At 42.9% G+C, this 25,084-nt stretch overlaps 1 protein-coding gene across 2 annotated transcripts in view; it reads left to right on the top strand.

Moving 5' to 3' along the window:
• The first annotated feature begins 463 nt into the window (after nucleotides 1-463).
• The window catches only part of PTPRF (protein tyrosine phosphatase receptor type F), a 260,445-nt gene continuing 235,824 nt past the window's right edge, over nucleotides 464-25,084 (top strand). For both annotated transcript variants that reach the window (XM_075155994.1, XM_075155995.1), the window contains exon 1: nucleotides 464-548. In XM_075155994.1, the coding sequence (XP_075012095.1) occupies nucleotides 464-548 (85 nt within the window). The remainder of the gene's footprint in view (nucleotides 549-25,084) is intronic.

The raw sequence follows: 25,084 nt of genomic DNA, 5'->3' as shown, positions 1-25,084 counted from the left end.
ATATGCAATCAAGCATGTCTCTCTGGGGCAGATGGATGAGGAGGAGTTACATGAGCCTAAGACTATTTCTTGTATTGTAACATGCAACTTCAGAACTATTGGTTGTGAATAAGAACAACTAAAGGATGTATTAATAGGCCATAATAGAGACTGAACATGAAGATAAACTTGGGGATGGCCGTGCATTTATGCCTCATGACTCTGGAAAACAGCTTATTGGATTTGGGGTCATCAATGTGGAGCCCTACTGCTCAAGCAAGAAAGATAGTTAAATTTCACTTTAAAAGTATTTGTAACGATGTCTTTACAATGTAGTTTGGTATATCGGTAGTTAATCTGTGTGTCATGTTTGATCATTTTCCTTTTCTTCCTCTCTTGACTTGCAGCAGTAAGTCTGTGTCTGTAACACTGGATGTACTGACTACTTGCCTCAGACGGAAGAGGACTTGCTCTGCTTTGGAATATGGTGCCTAACTTCTGCATCCCAGTACTCACTGTGCCAGCGGCCATCCTCTGCTGCTTGATGCTGCCTTTAGCAGGAGCGGACAGTAAGTAACATTCAGTTTCGTAAAGCTTGAATACCTTGCAAGATTTCTTTCAAGAAATATTAAACCATCTTGGTTTGTACTGGAAATACTGAAGACTAAGGGATAAGCGATAAGCCCCCTGCAAATCTCTTATTTTCCAATGTGCACAATGCAGATAAACACTATGTATGTGACGAGGCACAAGTAGAACTAAAAAAGGTTGACAAAATTTATTCAAGTGCAGGAAGAGTTTCTGTAGTAGGTGCAAGATCAAAACCTGACAATTCGATTTCTAACATGTACAGATGAGAAAAGAAAATTGGGGGCGGATGAAGAGAGAAGGATTGGGGTCACAGTAATCCCCATTACTTTATTTTCCGTGTTTTTATACCAGCTCTCGTAATTTGTGTAGTACTGAGACATCTCTCCTGAGTCAGTGGGTGGTTGAGAGCTGTTGGGGAAAGGGTGTGAGTTTTTACCTTCTGGTGTAGCTCTCCTACACCTGTATTTCAGCAGAATTGGAATTGAATGTTTCCTTGTGCTCGTGCTTTAAACTATTGTGTCCATGCCTGTTGTCCTGATAGTCTCACAGTGCCGCTGTGACTGGCTTTGATTAGCCCCATCCAGGCCAAGGAGAAAGTGCACAAAACGCTATTGTGGACAGACAAGAGGAGAGAAACTTGGCTGATGGTGGTGGGCTACTGAAAATACCTTAAAAGTAGGAATTTCTCATCGAATGGGTTATGCAGAGTGCAGGAAACCTTGTGGGTTCTTTCATAGTCTTGGTTTTCATAACTCGTGTGTATTTGCTAGGATATCCCCAAGTATTTGTGCAGCCCCCCTCCCCTTTTTTTACCAGTTTTTCAGTGTCCAAACGTTTGCACATTTGTTGCAGACTCTGGCAGTTGTGAATACTCCATGCCTTTGAAAGCGCCCAGGGCTCCTGGGATGCTTGAGGTGGAGCAGAGAGGTGACCATGATGCACCTCCTGAGCTGCCACCAACCATCTGCTTCTCACTCCAACTTCAGTCACCAGGCTTATAATTAAGGTGTAATTTTGTGAAAGTTGAAGGAGATCTTGATACATGTTGGTAGGAGCCTGGCTGAATGGAGAAGACAGACTGGGGGTCCTAGATGTCCTTAACTGAACAGGAAGGAGTGAATTTAGAGAAGCTGGCGAGAAGAGTGAAGGGGGAATGTGAAGAAAGACACAAATTCTCTATTTTTGTTGTCACTAGGGTTGGCTTGCACAGGTAGTGGATTAGCGTGTAGTCTGTATGAGTATGAGCTGCCCCGTTAAACTGGGGGCAGAAGCTGTCTCCTTCCTCAGCTTTCTTCCCTGGCTGCTGGTGCTGCTGGAAGATGCTTATTCAGCTCACTTTATGTCTACACATTGTAGCCCATTTTGGAGCCTGGCACAGAGAAGTGTATGTTTAATGTTCTGAGGTGTATGAAAATTCCCCGAGGTTCATTATCTTTTCCCTGGCCCCTGCAAAGGAGAGAAGCATCACTTCATCAGGTATGCAGAAGCTGGTGGAGCTTGAGATGTCCTAGGACAGTTCTTGGCCTGAGGGATAATTTGCAGTAGACAAGGTTTGCGAATTTTGTGGAATACTTCCACATGCTTAAATTTAACAAAATTGGCTCTGTTTCACAGGCCCAGATCCAAATATTGGTGCCTCAGATGTGGAACGCTTCTGTGTTGAAAGCAAGCATATCTGTATGTATGCCTTCTTCTCTGGCACAGACTGACTCTGAATTACTTTTTCCTAATCTGGAGGCCGGATCTGGAGGACAATGACCTTCTAACCGCCACAGCCACCACGGATTAACCGAGGGTTTCCTAGGATGTAAAGTGTTGTTCTGTGTGTTTTAGCAACTCCCAGCTTTTTTTTATTATCATACCCCACTGAATCTTGCCACCGACTCTCAGTGGCAGGGCGCTGTGTGAAAGGACCTACTCTGCGCCTCTGCAGGGGGAAAAAAATCATCCCCAAACCCTGCATATTTCATGTCCTGCCATCAGTGATGCAGATGGGCAAGATATGGTAGTGAATATGGCATTGGGGAGTCCTGGTTCAGGACAGCAGTGAAGGGCAAGGGGAAGGTATGATAATATATGCACACTGGAGCTTACTGTAAAAGCTAGAGAGGGATGCTGTGAAAGGAGCACCCCATATGCACGCTCTTCAGTTTCTTGGACCCCTAAGCATCCTCTTGGCTCCAGTCAAAGACCGCTTATTTATATGGATTCCTGATGTAGTACGGCTGTTCCTGAGGTTTCACTGTGATTCTTCCTTTTCCCCATTGCAGTGCTGCTTGGAGGCAGTGGAGGGATGGGTAGGCTGCGTATTGGCCAAGCATTCCTACATTTCCCCAATTAAAAGCAACGTGACAATGGGAGCAGGGTTATCCCTGGAATCAGTCCCCAAAATCGCTTTTTATAGGAACAGTGGGGATCGAGGGCTGGGGATGGGCGATGCTGCATCCCTGGCAGCAGGCTGCCCTGTGGCTCGTGGCTGGGTGCTCGGGGAGCACCCACAACCGGGGCTTCCCTGCCTTCCCTGCTCGCGCTTTGGAACTGCTGTTGTCGCAACAGCGTTACTGCTGCAGCTTCCTGACAATTAGGCAGCTGGCAGATAGCTAGACGTTAATGCCTCAGATAAAACAGATTGAATATGTATCGCCTAGCAGAATTAGTGCCGGGTGTGCGCCACGATGCCTCTGCTGGAATTGAGTTCACAGGAGCTATGGATAAAGTCAGTGCTGAGGAATTGGAGGGGCATCCAAAGGTTAAACGTGTGGCAGTGGGTCAGAAAAAGAGGGGCTGCTGGCTGCCTCCCTGCCGGCAGGACGGGAGCGGTGGTTTCCCAGCCGCTCTGGTGGGGTGCTGGGAGGAGAAAGTGAGTGGGAAGGGGCACGTACACGTGAACGGTCGATACAGAAGTGCTAATTTGGCAGAAAGCACTTTCAAATCCTCCCCGGCTTTTACCGACTGCAGTAAGAAATTATTAAATTTTCTCTGTGATCTGACTGTGTTTCTGTCAGGGTGACCCTAATTCCATTAAAGCAGCTCGGAGCTGATTCAGGACGGCTGTTTTACACTTTCTCCCTCAGCTTGCTTGTGTGGTTTTTTTTTTTTTTTAATGCACTCTGTGCTTCTCTGTCTGTCAGCTTTTTGATTGTGCATGGGAAAAATGGCTTTGCAGATTTCATTTAATGTTCAGTTCAATTGCCAGCTAAAAGATGCTCTTTTCCAGCCTTCGGAAATATGTCATTTACTCTAATAAAATACAAAAACAACAAAAAAAATCCCCTCTCAAAACAAAATGCAGAGAAAACAAGAAAAAATCAATACTGTCATCAGAAATCATCAGCAATGTGTTTTGTTGTTGGCTTTTTTTGTTTAAATTAGGCTTTGTTTTTGATGTCCTGGGCACAGCTTCCATTAGCCAAGGGAAGAGACCCATCCAAAGTATTTCCTAACCGAAATATGTCTTGGTTTGTCCTGCACAGAATTTCAGGGGGCTTAAGGAAGAAAACGTCTTCAAATGTGGCCTTGTAGAAGAAAAGAACTAAGGCAGTATTAGGCCAACAACTTGTGAAGTGATACGTGGTAAACAAACAATTTGCACCTTTTGATTTCTAAAGATAGAGCAAACTTGGCTTTTGTTTGAGGGGGTGGAGGAAGCTTGCAGCAGTGAGCTGAGGCTGGTGAAGGCAAGTCTCTGCCTCTCACCACCTCCTGTGAGCAAGGACCCTAAGTCTGAAGTGTCTCAAGGCTGCCCTGCCTCTTGTAAGAGAATAGTTGCTTTATATGGGAAAGGTATGCATGTCATACAGATACTTTTTTTTTTTTTTCCTATCAATGATGTTTCTTGGATGCTAATAGGGTTGAGGAGACACATTGAAAAAGAAAATGGGAAGGTGAGATGTTGATACTTGTGAAGGCTGGGAAATGGAAGAGTACTGATGGTCTTTCTAGACACTTGGCTCCAGGTGAGCTCTGTTTTGCCAGGGATTTTGCCTTGCATCTGAAGTGCTGTCTGGAGGTTTTGGACAGAAGAGCACTGGAGCACTTGTTACAGCGCTCGATTCTCCTTGTGCCCCAGTTCTGCTGTCTACCATTACTGTTTTGTGTCCTGGGACCCAGGAGTAGTGAGGCAGGTTTTGACTCCCCGATTCGGCTCTGCCCTCTTTGCTTCATAACCTGAATGATGCCTCAACAACAGCTCAGCTCCAAATACAGCTGCTCTAGGCCACCCTGCAGGACAACACCCTGCTGTTGTGCCCTGGAAAACAGCTGCTTTGTGGAGCTGGGCAGAGGGTCCCATCCCAAAAGCTGGACCTGAGGCTTCTCCACTGCTGCCTTGCATCTGTTTCTGCTTCCTGGTTTCTTTGTTTGCATGCCTGTCTCCAAACACTGCATGTAGTGATTACGTGTAATTGCTACGATTGAATCCAGGTATTGCAGCACAGGTAAATACTAATTTTCTGCAATTCTACCTTGACTAGCTTGACAAATTCCATCAGTGAAGAGAACACGTAAAATATTGTTTAGGAAAACCCCTGTACCTGAGGCACTGGGGTTGCATTATTAAGGGACAGGTTGAAATATTAACCACAGTTATTGTGCAGCTTTATTTTTGGTGTCCTTACTCATCTCATATATTTAGGTACAAATGGATTCCTCACTTTTCCTTGAAATATCAGAATGCTGCCTGCTTGTAACTGAGTGTTGCAGACGTCAAGGTAGGAGGGATGCTGTGAGAACAAACACCGTGTTGAGGGTAGACAACAGATCTTTTTCTGTGTTTATAGCCATGCCCCTTTTAGCTCCAGCACTTGAAGGGATCATATGAATTTGTTTTGGTAGCTACCTACAACAGGTCACAGCATTGTCATTTGTCTTTTTTATTTATTCATAAAGCCAACATCACTCATCAATCAACATCAGCTGCTAGGTCAAAGGTCTGCTTAGCCCCAAATCCCTTATCCAGCAATGGTCAGTACAACGACCTATGGAAGATGCAAGAACAGCGTGAAGATATAGTGATCCCTTCCTGGTGTCATCTTCTAGCCTTCAGGGACTGGTGGCTCCTGAGCCCAGAGAAGTTGCATAGTAACTTCAGACAGGATCGCTCTAGGGTTTGCTCTCGGGCAACTCTGAGCATGTTGTCAGTCATCAGGGGTATCCTGGGGCCAGCGGCTTGCATGAAGACCACAGTGTAGGCTCTGACTTTTGCCTCTACACCATGGCTCCTTGTTTAATCCACTTACTGCTGCTCTGCAGGGCTAAGCAGTCTCACTTGCCGTTCGCATCATTCAGACTCAGCTGTGTAGCCAGAGTTACTCTCTTGCCTTCACAAGGGAGTTCCTATGTTTCAGTGTCCGTGTAAGTTATCCGTCACAGTGGCAAATGTTGAGGGGCTGATACATTTAATACACGTTCTTCGAAAGAGACTGTGCTTATTGGCTTGGTGATACAGAAAAACAGTAAAACTGCCTGCTTAAAATTTTGTCTTCAGTGTAGATTCATAGATTTTAAGGCCAGAAATCAGATCAGTGTAGTCTTCTACTCTGACCTGCATAGCACAGGCTGTATAATTTCAGCTAGTAATTTCTGCATCTACTTTTAACAGCTGTGGATGAGCTAGCACATAGCTTTTAGGAGGCTATCAAATCACGATTTGAAGGCTAAATGGTAGAGAATTTACCCGTCTCCTATGTGATGTGTAAAAATGGCAGGTAATCATTACTTCTACAAATCTGTATTTATTTCAAGCTTCATTTATGTGTTTTTTGGGTTCAGACACTGGATTTTGTAACCTGTGTCTGCTAGGCCGGAGACTCCTGCGATTTCATGCAATCTCCCTGAGAAGCAAGTTAGAGTGCGGGAGTTAGACAAGCTGAAAGTTTGTCCTTTTTGTTTTAGAAAAATAGGTTGGTCTTGATTCTTCTGTTCAGAGATAACTTTTATAGTTCTTCTCTAATCTTCCAAACTTTTCAATATGTTTTTTAAAGTCAAGGGACCAGGACCAAGAAGAGAAGTGGCCACATCCTGCCACAGCACAGTGGCACTTTAGCCCTTTTGCCCATAGCATTGAGCTGAGAAGCATGGTCCTCCACAGTGACCTCCGATTCCCAGGATGCAAATTCCCATTTAATTAGCGTGACTTGGGTTTTTGCTCATGAATATCTGCCCTTAAGTACATTAAAATGCATTTTGCTGGATCCCAGCTCATCCAGTCATCCGAGTAATTCTGTACAGATAATCTTCCCTTGCTGTTAGTAGCTGACTACTAATCTTGGTAAAGCTTACCCTTTCCTTAACAAATCTAGTTGCAAGTTAGTTGCATTTATTCCTAGATGTTAATCAGTTGTGACTATTTGCAGAGGCTGCTGTGAGTATTTTAAGCGGATATTTAAAATATCCTATAGTAGTGATGGTAAAATTCTTTGCAGATGGAAAGGAGTGCCAGGAAACTGATAAAACAATATGGTTTGTCGTGCTGCTGCTTGCTACTAGTAGTACTGACGTCAGATGGGGGAAAAGTATGAGGTCTGCTGGAGCTTTCAGTGTTTTAGCTGAGCAGTTGTAAAAAGCAATGAAGTGGTAATAGGGATGCTTTTTTTGTTTCTTTGATTATCTGTTCGTTATATTGGTGCTTCAGAACGATACTGTAATATAAAATGATCAAGCTCATTTTTGTGAACAACCAAGAGTATGAAATTTGTTTGCTCAAAATGTTAGTCAATCTTTTTTGATGGTGAACATGTTTGGTTTAAAAACGGGAAAACAAAAAAAGCATCTGTTTGTGGATGCTTTTTCTCTGGTAGAATGTCTATCTTTATGTATCAGTAGCTGAAAAGCAGTGGTGTACCTTTAATTGAATGCTGTATTTAGCCCCTTGTGAGAATCAGTGCTTTGTCTATGCCAAAGACAAATCTCATATTTTTTTGTGGGTGTGAAAACACCATAGGGTGCTTACTGAAAGTTTTAAGTCATAGAAATGGCTTTTGCCTTGCACGCTTCACTGACATATGATTACTGAATTAAACCAAAGCACATTTTACAGTGAACGATGGCTTTACATTTGTATATGAATTGTAGCCTGCAGTGCTAGACCTTGCCCTGAATGTCAGTTACGTTTGGGCTTTCTCTGATGCATCATAACATTAAGCCTTCACAATAAGGGACACTCGCATGGTATTAAAAAGAAATACCGGCCGGTCATGAGTGGTCTGGATGAGGGGATCGAGTGCTCCCTCAGTAAGTTTGCGGACGACACCAAGTTGGGCGGGAGTGTTGATCTGCTGGAGGGTAGGAAGGCTCTGCAGAGGGACCTGGACAGGCTGGATCGATGGGCCGAGGCCAACGGTATGAGGTTCAACAAGGCCAAGTGCCGGGTCCTGCGCTTCGGCCACAACAACCCCAGGCAACGCTACAGGCTTGGGGAAGAGTGGCTGGAAAGCTGCCCAGAGGAAAAGGACCTGGGGGTGCTGGCTGACAGCCGGCTGAACATGAGCCAGCAGTGTGCCCAGGTGGCCAAGAAGGCCAACGGCATCCTGGCCTGTATCAGAAATAGTGTGGCCAGCTGGAGCAGGGAGGTGATCGTGCCCCTGGTGAGGCCGCACCTCGAATCCTGTGTTCAGTTTTGGGCCCCTCACTACAAGAAGGACATGGAGGTGCTGGAGCGTGTCCAGAGAAGGGCAACGAAGCTGGTGAAGGGTCTGGAGCACAAGTCTTATGAGGAGCAGCTGAGGGAACTGGGACTGTTTAGCCTGGAGAAGAGGAGGCTGAGGGGAGACCTCATCGCGCTCTACAACTGCCTGACAGGAGGTTGTAGTGAGGTGGGTGTTGGTCTCTTCTGCCAAGTAACAAGCGATAGGACCAGGGGAAATGGCCTCAAGTTGCGCCAAGGGAGGTTTCGATTGGACATTAGGAAAAATTTCTTTACTGAAAGAGTGGTCAGGCCTTGGAAGAGGCTGCCCAGGGAAGTGGTGGAGTCACCATCCCGGAAGTATTTAAAAGACGTGTAGATGAGGCGCTTAGGGACATGGTTTAGTGGGCATGGTGGTGTTGGGTTGACAGTTGGACTGGATGATCTTAGAGGTCTTTTCCAACCTTAATGATTCTATGATTCTGTAATTACAGAATATATTCAATTTCATGTAGTACAGGCTGGAATGAACTCGCAGTCCTGCTGTGCTTTTCAGCTGGCCCTTCATTGCATGTATTACTCATTATTTCCATGTTTTTTCTCAGTAATTAACAATACAACTTCCAGGAATATATTTTGTAAAATTGGATTGAGACATGTGGATAGTACCTGGTCAAAACCTGAAGCAAATGGAAATGCCACTATTTTCCAATAGAGGTTCGTGGCACCAAGGGTGACTGCTCTGAGTTGGTGCTCTGGATAAAGTCAGCCTGTCAAGAAGAGGTTTGGACTTCGTTTGTCTCTGCTACATGTGGTTATTCTACTTGAGCCAATACTGGATTCTCTGGAAGTAGCCGTGGTCTCATAGAAAGGACCATAATCAGTCCACTGTTGGCACTGGTTAATTCTGCGAATTTAAAAGGAAGATTGCACTCAGAATTCTTCTTGCTTGCTTTTGCTGCTTTTCTTGTATTTTTTTTTTTATTATAAACTCTGTCTACATGTGATGAATTTGTTGGTTCACCTCAAAGATAAGTGATAAAAGCCCTTGCAAGTTAATTGTCATGCAGGGAGAAGCAGCCAATGACTCTTGAGCCTCTGTACTTAGATAACAGTGCAGAACACCTATGTGTTTTCTTTGGATTTATTTTTAGCAGAATTCACTTCAACTGTTAGTGCAACTATTGTTGTGTTACTTCAGTTAAAGGTTGTTTTGAAAAAGGGGTTTTAAAGAGGCCAGGAAATATTCAGCACCTTTACTCATGTAGGTCTTTTGCCCCTGAAAAACTCCATTTGTAATAACCGTTTTGAGTCTCGGCATTACCACAACTACCATTAGCCTGGCAGGTAGGACTGGTTGTTTTCACCCGCTTGTCAAACCCAGTTGTGGGTGGGAGACGTGAGCAGGTCGCCAAGCTCTTGCTTTCGTTATGGGGCCGTACGTAAGGCAGAGACAGCGCTTCCTTCGTTTTCAAACTTGAAACTGAAATTCCCTCTTTTGAGGTAAATGTGAGAGTTGCCATGCATTGGTTTCAGAAAAGATTTTGATCTTTGTATTTGAAAAAAACACAACTTGGAAGAGAGAAGGCTGTAGGTATATTGTACTTACAGAGTGTTTAATTTACAAGAGGGAAGATTCGTTGGAAGAACTGAATGATGAGTGGTGAAAATCTTGTGAAATGCCGGAAACAGTTAAAATACTGATATGATGAAGATGGCTGTGTATTTTAATCCTATTTAGCATCAAACAGAAGCTTTCAGTAGTTTCGGGATGCAACCTCAGCTAAGTGAACTTATCTCCTGCATTCACCACGTTTGATTTATAGGGCATTTAATAAATAGGGGGGTATGCTAGCAGGGGGAATCAGTAAAATTTGAAGAGGAAAACAGAAAATGCTTTAATATTCCCACGTAAAGGACTGGGATGCCTTGTCCTGGCACAGTGTTCTCATTCTTGGCATGCTGAATACAAAGAGTTTAACGTGGCTCTCGGGAGGATGATGATGGTAGTCCAAGACCTGGAAAGGCTCCCTTGCTCCTGTTTGGTGTAACAGGTAATGGTCTTGGCTGTTTACTTGTCGTTTATAAATGCTGTATATAGACCTCCAACGTTCTTTTTTATGCTCCATTACACACAGTTTAGCAGGGGTTACACAAAGTTCTTTAGTTATAACCTGTTGTTTTCAGCTTTTTACGAGTTTGTTTCATGGCTGAAATGTGCCCTGTTTGGTCTTCAGCCAAAGTTCAAGTTGGGGGGCTGTATTTTATGAGTTGGACATTTGTTTTTGGATCTTTCTGCAAAAATTGTCCTTGGATGCTCTTAAAAATAGAGAGAGTGGAAAAATACTTTTGTACCTAGTAAAACAAATTTGTGGTGTTACAGGTCTCAAGTCTAAAATGTCTATGAAAACATTTGATGTTACTACAGATGCGCTTCCGCAGTTAAGAGAAAATGGAACTTGATTTGTGGAAGGGAGTGACCCATAGAAAAATAAGCTGCTGAATAATATAAAGGGGATTTCATGCTAAGTCATTAAGTGCATGTGAGTAAAGGATGCTGTCTGAGCTTGTGTGTAACTAAATTGCCTGTATATTCATTCTGTGAATGTAGCCAGAGCTGCTCTTGTCTCAGCCTTTCAAAGACCCAGAGGTGCAGAGCAGAGGCAGTTCTACAGATCCTACAGCACATAGCCTGTAACGTGGGCAGAGAGAATTAATTCACATCGACACTGTGGAGTTCGTGTTCTAGTGCATTTGTCTATTTCTTGAGGCAATTGTGTAAATAGAGGGTTTTCTTTGTTGAAGTTGCTCTGTGGTTGTAATATAGGCCACAAGGGTTTGGACTTGTCTTTCTTGACGATGCCTGTTGAGCCTTGATTCTGCCTTAGTAAATACATGAAATATTTAACATATTTAACTGCCTAAGTTTGGGGTTTTTTTCTCAAATGCTAAGATATGCCTCTCTTCCTATGGCTGCAGAGTTGTGTGCCTTTATTCTTGGAGCAGAGTATGATTTTGGGGTTTTTTACACATTAAGACAGAATCCCTGAGAATATGTATTGTTCAGTCAGCATCTATGCACTGCTTAATGTCTTTTCATTTAGACATGCAGCCTTCTGTTGCAGATAAAGCATTTTTTTTCTGAGGCAAATTTAGCTAAAATTTCTGGCGTTGTCTTTAATCTGTAGTATGTTGCGTGAGAACAGTTTCCTATGTAATTTTGAGGAATTTAAGAAACTCCACTTAACATATGAAGAGTAATATGCAGTATACCACATGGTGTTTTCCAGGTTTATGTCAAATTGCGGAAAAGACTATGAATTATTTTGTGTAATAGTCATTGCTGGACTGCGTCAAACTCACGGTCCATTTATCCCAGAATTGCCCCAACATAAACCTCCAATGATGGCCAAACAAATGCTACATGTTTTAGGGAGGTGGAAAAAGTAAGACCCCATACTCTTGCCTTTTCTCATCCCACACAAATTAGTTCCCATTTCCTATGTAAAATTAGAAATTGTTGTAAGAAACTGGACTTTTATTATTGCTCTGTAAAGCATTATTAATTGCAACAACTCTAAATATTGTTATATCCACACAGGCAAAGGAATAATGCCCCACGTAGATTTGTCAAGGTCAGATCAATTTAATTTCCTTTAATGACAGGATAACAGGCTTTGTGAATGGAGAAGCAGTAGATGTCATTTATCTTTAGTAAAGCTTTCAGTGCTCCCTCATGAGACTTTTTCTTGTGAAACAGCTGCTCATAGGGTGGGTATTTGGCAGTTTGGTATCATCCAGCATTTGCAGTAATGATCTCTCTGATAGAATAGAGAACATGCTTATTAAATTTGCAGGCAACAACAAGCTGGGAAGAGCTGCAAGCATGTTGGAGGACACCATTAGAATTCAAAATGATCTTTACAAATTGGAGAAACAGTCTGAAAGGATGCATGTCAATAAGGAGAAATGTGGATAGATGTTTGAAAATAGGAGTAATCAGCTACATAAATACAGAATGAGAGACAACTGCCTAGACAGCTGGTACACAGAAAACGTCTTGCGGTGCTAATGGATCAGAAACTGTACAGGAGTCAACAATGCCATGCTGTTTTGAGCGGGACAAGCACCACAGTGGTATGCAGAAATGAGGAGTACCATCTTGAAGACACATTAGATAGTCTTTCTACTCTGCTCACATCGATAAGGCCTCCAATGAAACGACATCTCATCTTGAGCATCCCACTGCCAGAATGGAAGGACTAATTGAGGAGAAGTCAGTCCTCCCAGTCCAGTGCTAGGAGAAGAAATAATATGCTTAAAGTGCAAATGGGGGGTTCAGGTCAGGCTTGGTGACATGAAGAATTGTTGAGCACTGAACTGAATTTCCGGAGGAATTTCTGGAATCTCATATACAAACAGAAAGTGTTCCCTCATATAGGTTTTGAATTGCCAGTGTTCTTTCTTAAATTGAATGTTTCTTTGTCTTCATTTATGAACCAGGAAGGTACAGGCTCCCAGTCTGTCTGCTTTAGGTCGCCTGATACTCTGATATTTTTATCCTGTCCTTTTTCATCCTCCTCTCAAGTGACAATCACTCTCTCCCATCTGACTTTGTGTGAAAGTGTTTTCCAGGCCCTTAGTCCTCCTTAGTGCCCTTCTCTGACTTTCTAGCTCTCCTCGAAAGGAGCTGATGGGGAGAATACAGGGGAGACTATGCCACTAAGGAAATGAGACTTAAAAACATCCTTTATATGTAGTTTCCTCATGAATCCTCATAGATTTGCTATCATTTTTGCCCACATCTGTGCACTGACTAAAGGTCTTTCAGCTGCCTGTTACGATGTGTTGTTCGTCTTCTGAAATCATATGGTTAATTCAGCTCTGCAAATTGTAACAGGCAGTTCTGCGTTTGGTGGTTTTTTTTCTCTCCGTACGTGTTATGTATTTATCTGTAGGTAGCTGCCTGCCCCGAGACTTTACCACACTATACGTATGTACAGAGGTCTGTGTCTGAACTTTGACGATTGCAGGAGCTTTGCTGGCCCGGCAGCCACTGCACCAAGGTAGGGAGTTTTGGTGCGTGTACGGTGGTTGCTGCCGTGATGCACAAAAGCCTGTCTTTGTCATAGCACCAAATGTCTCTGCTGTTCTGCAGTGGTTGTCAAATATTTCTAATGAAGTTGAAGTGGTTGTGTCGGGCTGTATAACACAGCGCATACTGCAGCAGAGCAGGTTGGAGGGTCTGCCTGTTGGACCGCTCCAGGAGAGCGATGCTGCTTGCTGTCGAGAGCAGCACTGACCAGCAGCCCTTGCGGGGTGCACTGAAACAGCTTCTGGCAGCTAAAAATGCTTTGGGGGACAACTGCAAAGGATGCTGTAGGTCTTGTAAGACCTTCTGACTAAAATCTGTCTTAATGCCTATTTGTGTGTATGAAAGGGAAAATGTATTCAAAATGTGTGTGTTTATAGAATGCTTTTAATGTCAATGGTGGAAAGGAAGATGTGTAAGGCCTTTTTCCTTCTCCTGCCAGTAGTTATTCTTCCTGTGAATAACTATGCATCAACCCATGGACTTCCTGTCTGGTGAGTGGAGTCCCAAGACTGTATGAGATGGGAGTGTCTCACGCTTCATGTTAAAAGATTATGGTTAATTCACTGCGTATTTGTTTTGGATAAGAAAAAGCTATTTGCCCACCTAAGCTTCTCCTTTCATATAAAAGCCATGTACTTCTTGGAAAGCTTTCTCAAAAACAGATCAGAGGGAGTTTGTCTTTTTAATTAACTGGTTTAAATCAAGATGCAGGCCATTACGTGAGTTCCTGAATTCTGGAAACTCTAGCCATTATGTTGGGGTGTTTTTTGCAGTCAGACTTTGGCTTCAAACTGCAATTATTTTTCACAAGACCAAGAATGAAGTCTGTTGCCTGTTATGAATAATAGAGTATGGTAATATCACAGCTATATATGCAAACTCTGCAGACTGGCGGCACAGCTGCTAAGCGTTACGTTTTTAAAATATGTACAAGCTTTTGTCAACAGAATTAAAACCAGGAACATTACATGGTTTGTTTCTGCATGAGGGTGTTTTGTAGGGAAATTTAATGATGAACTGCTCTACATTTTGACCTTTAAAAAAATTTTCTGAGGCTTTGCACCTTGTAGCGAATTGGGGAGATTCTCAAATTAAGACATGTGGAATCCTAATGGCCACCCTGACATTTCCTAGGCCTGGCTGGATACCTGGGCTTGATTAGTTTTCTAATGTACCCACTCTGCCAAGCTGGAGAGGCTCGCACACTCTGCACTGAGCTTTCTTTAAAACGATTGCACTGTAAAGCTCGTTCCAATTAAAAGCTGATGCTGTTCTGGTAATGGAAAGTTGTTTTATTGTTCCTCTCCCCTGATATGCATGCGAGTGGAGGTGTTGTAGGAAAGTGTTATCGCTGTTGTTTTTGTAGTTCGTTCTTATCTTCCATCAGTCTTCATATACAAAAAAGTGAGAAATGCAGCATGCCCAGCTGTCTGAGGGCGAATGTGAATCAGCAAGATAAACCTTCAGAGGGTGTAATGGGCCTGACTACAGATGATCCTTCAGCGCTTCACTACCATTCTGTAGCCTTTATCGTGTGTTGAACCACAGGCAGCAGGAGAAAACGGGTGGAAATACAGCAAAGAACCCACGGCAGCCCATCATTTTTGTGCTGAGAAGGGAATGATGCACACTCAGGCCATCTTCTTCTACTTTCCTCCTCCTACCTATGGAGCAGGGAAATCAGAGGGAAAAGCCCAGGAACGTGAGAAAGTAAGAAATGAGTAAATGTGAAGAATATAGTACACTTAAGTTTTCTGTCCCTCACCAGGAAAATACTAGAACAGGCTTTGGAGTCCTGCTGCTTGGGAGAAGATGCAGGTCTCATGAAATGCCCCAGCAGCTCCTCGGGTGTTCTGTGCTCTGTTTCTCTCACATGCAAAAAGAAACGCCACCATTACCAGATCACTGATTGTGTCTGTGCTGGCAGAGGGTCCCAGAACTGATTTATAGCACTTGTTCAGCTTTCAGCAAGCGGCAAATGCATTGCTTAATTATTCATGGCAGATGTATTATTGCAGGAAATTAAGACATCAAGGAAACAAGTAAAAACTATTACTGAATAGAGCTATAAACAAGGCAAGGTGGAAGGAGATGCAAGGGGACAGCGCTGAGCTGTTAAAAAAACCTCGTGCTCAAGAACATTTCACACCTTCCAAAAATAATTGGTTAAATTCCCAAATCTTTAAGTGATCATTCATAGTATGTAATTAAATATTCTATTAGCTAACAAGTTGGGTTTAATTTGTTACATTTGTCATCTAGATTATCACATTTGTGAATGTGTGAAACCTTCCTATGGCTTGTTTCAGCCTGTCTATTTACATACAGACACAGTTCTCTTTATGTCTTCGACTCTCCTTGAAAGATTTGGTGCAGGAAGGTTAAGGCAACCTTTGGCTTTCTGTACCAAAGAAACTGGTTTTGGGTCCCTAGGCTACCGTTCTGCCTGGAGCAATGGTGTAGGATGCTCCTGCAGAGAGCGGGACCCGAGTCTGAGCTGCTGGCACTAGATTTCCGTTGTCTGAACCCACTTTGCAAACAGGCATGTGTGTGCCCAGCTCTTACAGATGGTACTGTCGCTTTAGTCGAAGATTTATTCATGTGTGTTGGTGACCTCTGCCATGAACCTGTCCTCTAATCTGCGCCTAATACCCCATACTCACACAGAGGCCAGTGCTGTTGGCTTTGAAGAGCAGCAGCACCTTCTTGCTCATCAGGTGGCACTAGGAGGTGTCTGGTGTTTGACCGCTCTCCTTTATGCGTGGAGGGAGTTTCTCATTTATTGTTGCTCCAAGTTCCCATTAGCTTTAAACCTTGCAGATTTCATGACAGTTTTTCAAATATGTAGTCAGTAACTGAGCAAAACTTACTGAGAAGGAAGTGGTTTAAAGAAAACCCTTTCAACTTCTCTTTTTAGAGTAGAATTATTAGCTTTAGTAAAAAATTATAGGGAGCATCTCTAAGTTTGTGTGTAACCTCAGGCTTCCAAGAGTTTCCATTTCATTACTGTTCATAAGCTCATTATTTTGGTACATCTGTAGTAATTTTGGAGCCCTTTACTTTATAACTTCAATTATGTAGTTTGAAATGTAATGATATTAGAAGTCCTGTTATGGAGGACTCGGAGCAATTTTAAGACAAGCAAATGGGTGATTCAGCACCGTATCACAAAGAGCGTGTCTACAGACAGGGTACTTTTAGAAGTGTCTTTTCTGTGGTGCAGGTATACAAAGTGGCAAAAATTCAGAAGTTGTCATTATTCATAGTCTTTCAAATTTAGTGACAAAATAGCCTCATGGAGTTCCATTCCTGTGATGGGAAGTGTTGGAGTCCATTTGCAAACTTAGACTATTTTTTGTGCAAATATGGGAGGTGAAAGGAAAATACTCTTTAATTTGTCCTATAAGGTTAATTTTCCCGATTCTCGCAAGCATGGTATATGCGGAGCGCATCTACGAATATAACATAAATCTTGCAAAAAAGAGATCTTGCAAGAATCTGACACTAAATCGTAAACATTGAGGAACATGTTCCTAATTGGGTTTTGTGAAAACTTGCTGTTCTGTACATGTGCATCTCAGGATAGCCCAAAACAGAGCTTTGCTTGCAGACCTAATCAATTGGTTCTCGAGCTGTTTAGCTTTTTTAATTACTCTTGTCAAAGTGAAAATTATGTGAAAGGACTTGACTGTGCAATTAGCTGCTGAACATTTTCTACAGCAGTAGTGGGAAGACAATACCAAGTCCCAGAATAGCAGTAGCTACAACCATAGGAACAAATCTGCTTCAGCAAAGAAAGAGGTATTCTAGTAACTAATCTGAATGAAAGATAATTTATTTTTTAAATATGCATATATTCACAGATGCGAGCAGAAAAGGCTGTTTGTGTTAGAAACACCTGTCCCCAGCTGAATGCCAGGTTAGTTATCACTTGCTGATTTCCCCCTGATTTGAGGGCCCTGCTCTTCACAAGCAGAGGCTACCGCTCTGCCCGCAGTCAGGGCTGAGCATGTTGTAAGAGGTGCCAACTCTCTGACCTCCAGGCTGCCAGGGATGGCATGCATGTGGCTAAATTTTAGGAAAAAAGGTTCATCTTTCCTGTGCTGCAGCTGTGGGAGAGCGCATGGTGAGTTTCTTCTGTGGGCTGCAAGAGCCTGGTTAGTGTTCATTCAATGATCTATAGATCATCTGCTCAGACAAATTATATCTCTCAACAGCTTCACACTAAACTAATCTAGGCATTTAAAAAATAAATAAATGAGGCAGTGTCTATAAAGAGCTCCTGTCTAGTGAAGTGGAGCAGTTGGAGCCTGATTAATGAATCCCGTTTACCAGCCTGCGTGTGTGTTCACCGCTCCCCTCCACCGAGCTCTGTCATCCAGGACAGCCCTTGTCGAACCACGCTGTGCACCGCCAGCCCCTCTGGCCAGGACTACAGGCCACAGCGGTGGGGACAGGGCTTTCACCTCTGTGGTCGGTGCGTGGCCATGCTACAGAAGACAAAGCTCACGCGGGATATCCATACCGCTGCTGGTGCATCGCGGGACCTGCGCCGTCCCACTCCCGGCTCTGCCGTGTCCAGGACCAAAGTGTAGTGGCGCGTGTTGGGGGAAATGTGGTCTGATCCGTTCGGTGCCGGTGCCCCTCAGAGGTGTAATGTGTTGGTTTTCACCAAGTTAAAACAGTGTTTTTACAAACGTGATAAAAAATACAGTTTAGATTTACTGATTGTGTTAAATCGCTGAGCTGATGGAAGGGACCTGTGCCGGCTGCGTGCCGACTGACCGAGCCAACTCTCTTTTCCTGAGAACACGGCAATGAGGGCGGCTCTACAAATCCTGGTACTTGTCCTCCTGTGTTTGGAAATGCTTAATAGATTCCAAGGCTCAGAATTTTAATGCAGCTCTTTTCTTTATTGATAGAGGTCTTTGAAGTCACTTGAACATTTTACTAAGCGTACATGCTAGGTTTTAGGTTATTTGTAGCAGGGTGCTTGATGATTCCTGATCTTCATTAGGCTGTGTACCAGAAGGTCAGCCTGCACACATACGCACATGCCTAAAATAATTTTTTCTGCTGCCTTTTAGTGCCTGCTGCACCTGGACATGTTACTAGAAAAGGAAATTGCTTCTTTTGGATGGTGAATAACAAATAAAATTTCTCTCAAGACACAGCATTTTTACAAGGACTCAAGTTCCAGGACCATACATAGGTGGGATTTTTTTTCCCCCTGGAGGTGATGGGGCCAGACCCAGCAGCACCGAGACGTCTATTTCTTGTGGAGAGGTTTGAAAGCAGGTGAAAGGGCTCAGAAACCAACTATTTATTGGGTCTGAAATAGTCAGCACATCAACTGCTTTTGGATTATAGTTAGAGGCAGCAAGATATTATGAGGATAGAAAGTTATTTTTAGTGATGTAGAATACATAGCCTGGGTATGTGTGTAAGCTGGCTACCGTGAAATCAAGGAAACCCAACACATTTCAAGCTTAATTGTGTTTTTTTGAGCAATTGGAGAACTCTTAATTATGCGATAGCAGCTCCTTTTTGTGTATAATACCTGTTTCATTCAGTGCGTGAGACAGAAGGGCTTTGGGAATGAATGGTCTGTGTGTGGGGGAAGGACACTTGTGGTGTGAATTACCAGTTTTTCTTGCTGAAGAAGCTGGAAGGGATATAATGAATGGGACATGGGACTCTGGGAGGGAAAAGTCTCATGGTAAAAGCAGTTTTTGGAGTCCCAGAGGTTTGAATTCCAGAAGGCATGGAGATGCCCCTAATTGTGAAAGGGGACCAAATCTATAGAGGCAGTAAATTTTAAAGGAAAGCGATAAAATGTAACCTAAATGCAGAAGATGGCGCCACTCCAGTTACATCATGAGAGCATTTACAAAAGGGACAAAACCACATAACTTTTCAGATTACAAAAAGTTCCAAATTGCCTCTAGTGTGTGCCCTCGTGTGGATGTTAATGCTGAGGCGCGTATTACAAATCCCTCAGAAGAACAATTGAGAGTTGCTTTCTGTTCTGAGACTTGATAAAAAATATGGAGAGATTGAGACTGGACTGTGAGCATCAAGGTTTTAAGCTCCAAAAAGGGTGAATAGGAGGGAAAAACTGCATCTGCCTGGGGAAACTTAAATACCTTTTCTCAACACGTTTGCAGATAGATCACCTTACAGGTATGTGAGAAATGCTTGCATTTTTGAGCTCCCAGAGGTGCTTGAGACATGCTGGTTTTCACTTCCCTCTTCCACCTTTGCTTCTTGTGATTAAATGTTTTTGAAGTTCTTTGGGGAGTTATATTTTGTTCCTGTAATAATTTTAAAATTATAAATTATTTTTATAAGCAAGTCCTCTTGACTGTGGATCGGCAATCTACGTAAATTGTTTGGTGGGATACTTAATTTGAAGTTTCTTCATTGCTTATGACAAGATGTTTCTGCTGCTGTCACTGTTGATGATTCATAGCTCAAGTGAAGTGCTTAGCACTTCAGAAAACATGTAACTCAGGCAGTCCTACTCATAAAGTCTTTCCATCCTTAAAAAAAAAAAAAAAGAGGAAAAAGGTCCCATGAGAGCTGTGGTGGACTGTGCTGAAATGGTGTGTGAGGCTTGTCTGCAGGACTGGCTCTGAAATGTGGAGGGGGAAGCAGGGGCCCTTCCTGATACCGAATCAGAGGAGAAACTGAGATAACACATGTTCTTAATTCCTTTATTTTCTCCTGAGCATGTGTTATGAGCAGCCAGGGGAGTTTCAAGTCTTGTTAATGTTTGTCTGCGTGCATGGGGACAGGGTGCTCGGTGCAATCCCATATGATTTGGGGCGTTCTGCTTTAACAGCTGGGCTGATGGCACTGTATTGCATGTTCTTGCCTCAGCCATGGGGTATCTGGGTGGGTGATTAGAAGGAAGTGGAAAATGAAGAGGCCTTGCACTGGTTAGAGGAAAAAACATAAAATGGAGTATTGAAGTACTGGCACCATCTGGATGTGGCTAATACTGTGCTCAGTGTCTGTGTCAGAGCAAAAAGGGATTCCTATTAAAATTATGCAGACACAAACCTTTTAAGGACAGGAGGAGGGAGTGGCTGGCTGCCTAAATTCCTACTGTTTTGCCATTACTGATGTTTTCCCTGTAAGAAGCTTCAATGAGGAAGCCTGACAGATGGCAACAAAGGGAGCGGTGCAAACAAGGGCACTCCTGCAAAATAAACGTTGAGCTTTAACTGTTTCACTGAAGTGTTTAAAACACATGTAAGAATTTGGGCAGAACTACACAGGCATGTTACAGTGGTTAGATGAAATTTCAGAAAAAAGCAGTGGCGGCTGTTTTTTCCCCAGCCAGGCTGAATTCCAGGGATGCCACCGAGAGCAGCTGCGCACCCTGAATGCTGATGGGCAGCTGGTGCCGGTTGCGCTCCCCCACCAACTTCCTCCATGTTTCAAGAAAATTCTCGTGTTCTTATTTTGGGCATCGCATTATAGGAGTGCATTTGCAGCTGTATGAGTTAAGTGAAAAGGAACAAAATCACAAATGAGCTGGAAGAGTTTAAGGGGAGGGAGTGGGGGGCATCTGCCTGGTTTGGGCAGGTGGTGTTTGAGGGCTCTGTACTGGCAGCCAGTTGGTGGTAGAGCAAATTCACTCATTTCAAATAGTTATTCCAGGTTTTGGTTGGGTTTTAGCTCTTTGACTGCTCTTGGTCTCATGGAAGGATGGAGGAGACTGGGGAATTGAAGGGTTTGTTGCTGGAGCTGGATGAGGTAAACGTAAGTGAAGGAAACTTTAGATAAATTGAGATGTGGGCTGTTTATAGACTTGTGTCTTTTAAATCTAAAGCAATGTCATAGCTGCTGTATGTTTGAAAGCACTTAAGGTTTGAGTGGACCATAAAATGTGTGCAGATGTTCTTCCTTCTCAACTCTCAGCAGTCAGGATATTCAAACCACTGCGGTGGCTTTCTTCAAAACTTGTTTTATGGGGATCTCCACAGTATTTTAAAACCAAACCAAGACTTTCTCTCCAATGTTTAACCTTCTCTAGAGAGACATGTAAAAAAACACTCCAGTGTGTGTTTCTGCAGATATAAATTACATTATTTACATTATAAAGAGAAAGCCTTTTTAAGTCAAAAGCAAAAGGAGGTGGAGTGGAAAGGTGAGCTTCTGCATCTCCGCCTCATTACCTGATCTCTGAATGCTGGCTTTCTTGCCCAGGCTTTGTGCTTGTGCTGTGGCAGGCATGAGTTCAAGCTGAATTTATGCTGTGTTTGACTGTTTTTTTTTGTTTGGAAGTCACTGGTGTACTAATGAACGCGAGCTCAATTTAGACCCTCATAGGACCTTGTGTAGTGCCTGTTGCACGTTTGTCTGAAATGCTGACAGAGAAACTAATCTTTTCTTTTTTAATATTAAAGAACAATAACAGCTTATTTAACACTGGTTAAGAAAGAGGCTTCAGCAGCAATGCACTTCAGTGAAATAACGAAGATATTTCTGTGAGCTACTCTACATCAAAGCTTATGGAGCAGGATTTCTCTGCCACGATGTGACCTCTGCAGTGCTTCAAAGTGCCGGTGCTTTGCCCATCAGCCAGCTCCATGTTTTCACTTTGACTAGTCGTGTTTTTGCTTAAACCACAGAAAAGGACTTTTACGTAAGCACTTTCTTGGGAAAACTTTTCTTTAAGTATACGGACTTTAGAAATCAAATGCCACAAACGTTTTTTCAGTTGCCATAAGAGCATACTTGGCAGAAATAGAAGAAACTTGAGTATAGGGGAGCTTCTTAGGGAAGAAACTCTCCCTTTTGGTGGTTTCTGCAAAACGGAATGCATGTTCTTTCAGTGGTATTCATTTTTGCTCTTTTGTAGTTGTTGCGTGCGAACTTGTGTGGTTTTGATGTATCGCTAATGTTTTAGCATTCTTACCTGTTAAGGAGCTCTGTCTCATTTGTACATGAGTTGTATTTCTGTGCGTGGTGTCATGGAAAGTGAGAGTAATTAATTGTCTCTGAGTGATCTGGATCAAAGTTCTCTTGAAACCTCCATAAACCCGAAATAGGCAGCCCGTTATCAGTTAATGCTGGCCAGTATCAGGCATTTTCCCTACAGGAAATGAAAATGTTCAAGCATTAGGCCAGGGGCCTAATCCAGTTTCCTTCCCATTCCTTCCTTATCTCCCTGTTTCAGTCATGTGTTGCTTTGCACTGGAGACAGTTTGCATGCTGTACAGGTTGGGTCTCAACTTAATGTGCAAACCTGTTTGTTTCCTGTGGAATTTTACGCATTGATGACTTTCCAAAGAGGTTGGTTCAACCCATCAGCCTCAGAAGGTGTTCCATTTTGGTTGGGATTCCCCTTGCGGTGGACTGCGTGGTGGGGTACCCTTCTCCATGTGTCCTTGGGAACTTCTTCCCTCGTTGCCCTTTCCCCAGGCATGGCTCCAGGCACGTGCCCATGGCGTATCACAACGCCTTGTCTCAAACGCAAATGAAACCATTGGTAGCCCACCTATTTTCTTCCTTGAAGAAAGTAAATCAAAACCAGGAATGACAGTTCGCGGGGTCCTGTGTCGTGCAGACCCATTTTCTTCTTGGAAAAGCCAGGAAGAGCCTCTAAAAGCAGATGAAGCTCTGGTGACATTGCTCCAGCTGGGCGTGCGGGGAGGTTTGGATTCTGCTTCCCACTCTGCTTTTGGCTCTCTGGGAGGAGGAAGGACTGGGCAAGGATGCTTAGTGTGGCGCAGACTTTATTTGTCCTTCCAGACATGGGAATTAAAATGCCTCAGTGTTTATGGAGGAAAGTAGTTACCACGGCTGGTTACAGTTAGTCTCCTTATGCTGATTTGCTTATTTTTTTTAATATGTTTTCAGCTATAGCTAATGAATTTAAGAAAAAAATTGAGTAATTTTTGCTTTAATTAAGACTAATCTTGTGATTTGAAGTAATATGTTATTTTTTTGCTATGCTTTTTCTGTTTTAAAAGCTGATATGGAGAAAAAGCAGCTCAATAGACCATTTAATGAAGGATAAAAATGATCAGGTCATGTATTCTCTCCTTGTATTGTTCGACCATAACATAATATATATCCTGTCATTATTCCCACCCCATCCATTAGCCATCACAGTTCAGAAATAAACAAATTCCCTGCTCTCTTCTCCATTAAATGTAATTTTATAAACTGCATTATAACAAAGCTAACTGAGCTATAAGTAGGGAAAAAAGACCTTAGTTTTCAATGTAAATGGCATAAATCTGATTGTGTGGAGAGGATGTGTGGGAAGGTATTGTTGCTGTAAGGATATTAGATGAATAAATTAAAAAAAAAAATTAAATCAAAGAACTGTTTTAGATTTCAATAGTTGCAATCAAGAAGTAAAAGTCTTTTGGGGGAAAATGGAAATGCTTCTCCTCCTAGAGGTGTGCACTGAAAAACAAGAGTCAAAAATCACAGGTTGCAACCAGGATGATACGATTGGTTGTATGGAGAAACTTTTTGACGGTGAAAGTGGTGCCCAGTTGGAACAGAGTACAAGAGAGGTTTGGGTGTCTTCATTTGTGGAGATATTCAGAGCTAAGCAGGACAAGGGTCCTGAGCTACCTGCTTTAAACTTTAAACGCTACTTTAAAATTAGTGTTTCTCTGAGCAGGAGGTTAGAGTAGCTGACCTGCGCATGTCCCTTCCAACTTAAATTATTCAATACTTTGTGCAATGGACTAAGACACTTCACATAAGAAATTTGGGGAACAACTTTGTTGATGCTGTGAGCTTCTGTATGGCCTCTACTCAGAGCACATTGCAGCAGCGTGAGAGGTGATGTATTTCCCTGATACCCTGTTTACAGCTTCTGGAAACATGTTTGTGAAAAAAGCAGGTGTGTTGGAAATGCAGGAATAAAGCTTTCTAGCTACAAAAGTAGTACAGAATAGAACTACCTTAAATTTCACCTTGGTTTAGGTGTTGTCTTCCTTTTTGGAGGGGGAATGGGGGAGATTGTTTTCTTCTTTCTCAGCTTTTTGGCCATACTTCCTTTTTATGGGGATGGCAAAAGCTGATGCATAAGATTATTCAGTACAGCATGCGGTATGCTGTAAATGAGTGTTGATCTCTCCTTTCTGGGCTTTGCATTATTTATAGATCAGCCTCTACATAATTGCATTTGAATACTAGTAACTAGTCATGTTTGCCATAAAAATAGAAAATGCATATTTTAGACAATTTCTTTAGAACTGTTTTATCTTTTCCCTTTGGTTGTCCCTGTTGTTCTGAACTCTGCTAGACCCCAGCTCCTACTTGGTCTGCGTTCAAGTGATAGCAGCTTTCCAGAGTTAGCCTCCAACACTGTCGGGATATCCACGTTCCTGAGCTGGCCTCAAACACTGTTGTTTCTTGTTCTACATCCCAAAAACATTGTGAAATAATGGGCTGAGCGTTGAGCTCCTGGTGCCCCCTTGGGCATCCTTGTCTTCGGTGATCCTGTGCCTTTTCCTGGCTGCTGGTGCCAGGTGTTGTGGTGATACCATTGGGCTGACCTTGCCTCCGACGGTGGGGGAGTCACTGGCCCCAGTTTATTTCTGCTCTCGTTTGAGTCACCCTGAAATAAAGGTTTTCCTCTTTCCTGTTGAGCGGAGGGAGACGAGCTGATTCTCTCAGCATAGATTAGTGTTTGTAAGAATTCAATCTTGGAGAATCTTGGAGCGAATTTGGAAAAAAAAAATCTGATGTGATAGTCAAAAGTTCAAGTGAGAGCTGTGGGGAAGGTTGAGGTTGCTGCAGAGTGTTTGCTAATTAGGAAG

The sequence above is a fragment of the Calonectris borealis genome, chromosome 8 (assembly GCF_964195595.1).
Source record: "Calonectris borealis chromosome 8, bCalBor7.hap1.2, whole genome shotgun sequence".
In the NCBI taxonomy this organism is placed as follows: Eukaryota; Metazoa; Chordata; class Aves; order Procellariiformes; family Procellariidae; genus Calonectris; species Calonectris borealis.
The sequence above is the reverse complement of the archived record's forward strand: the minus strand, read 5'-3'. Positions and strand labels throughout refer to the sequence as shown.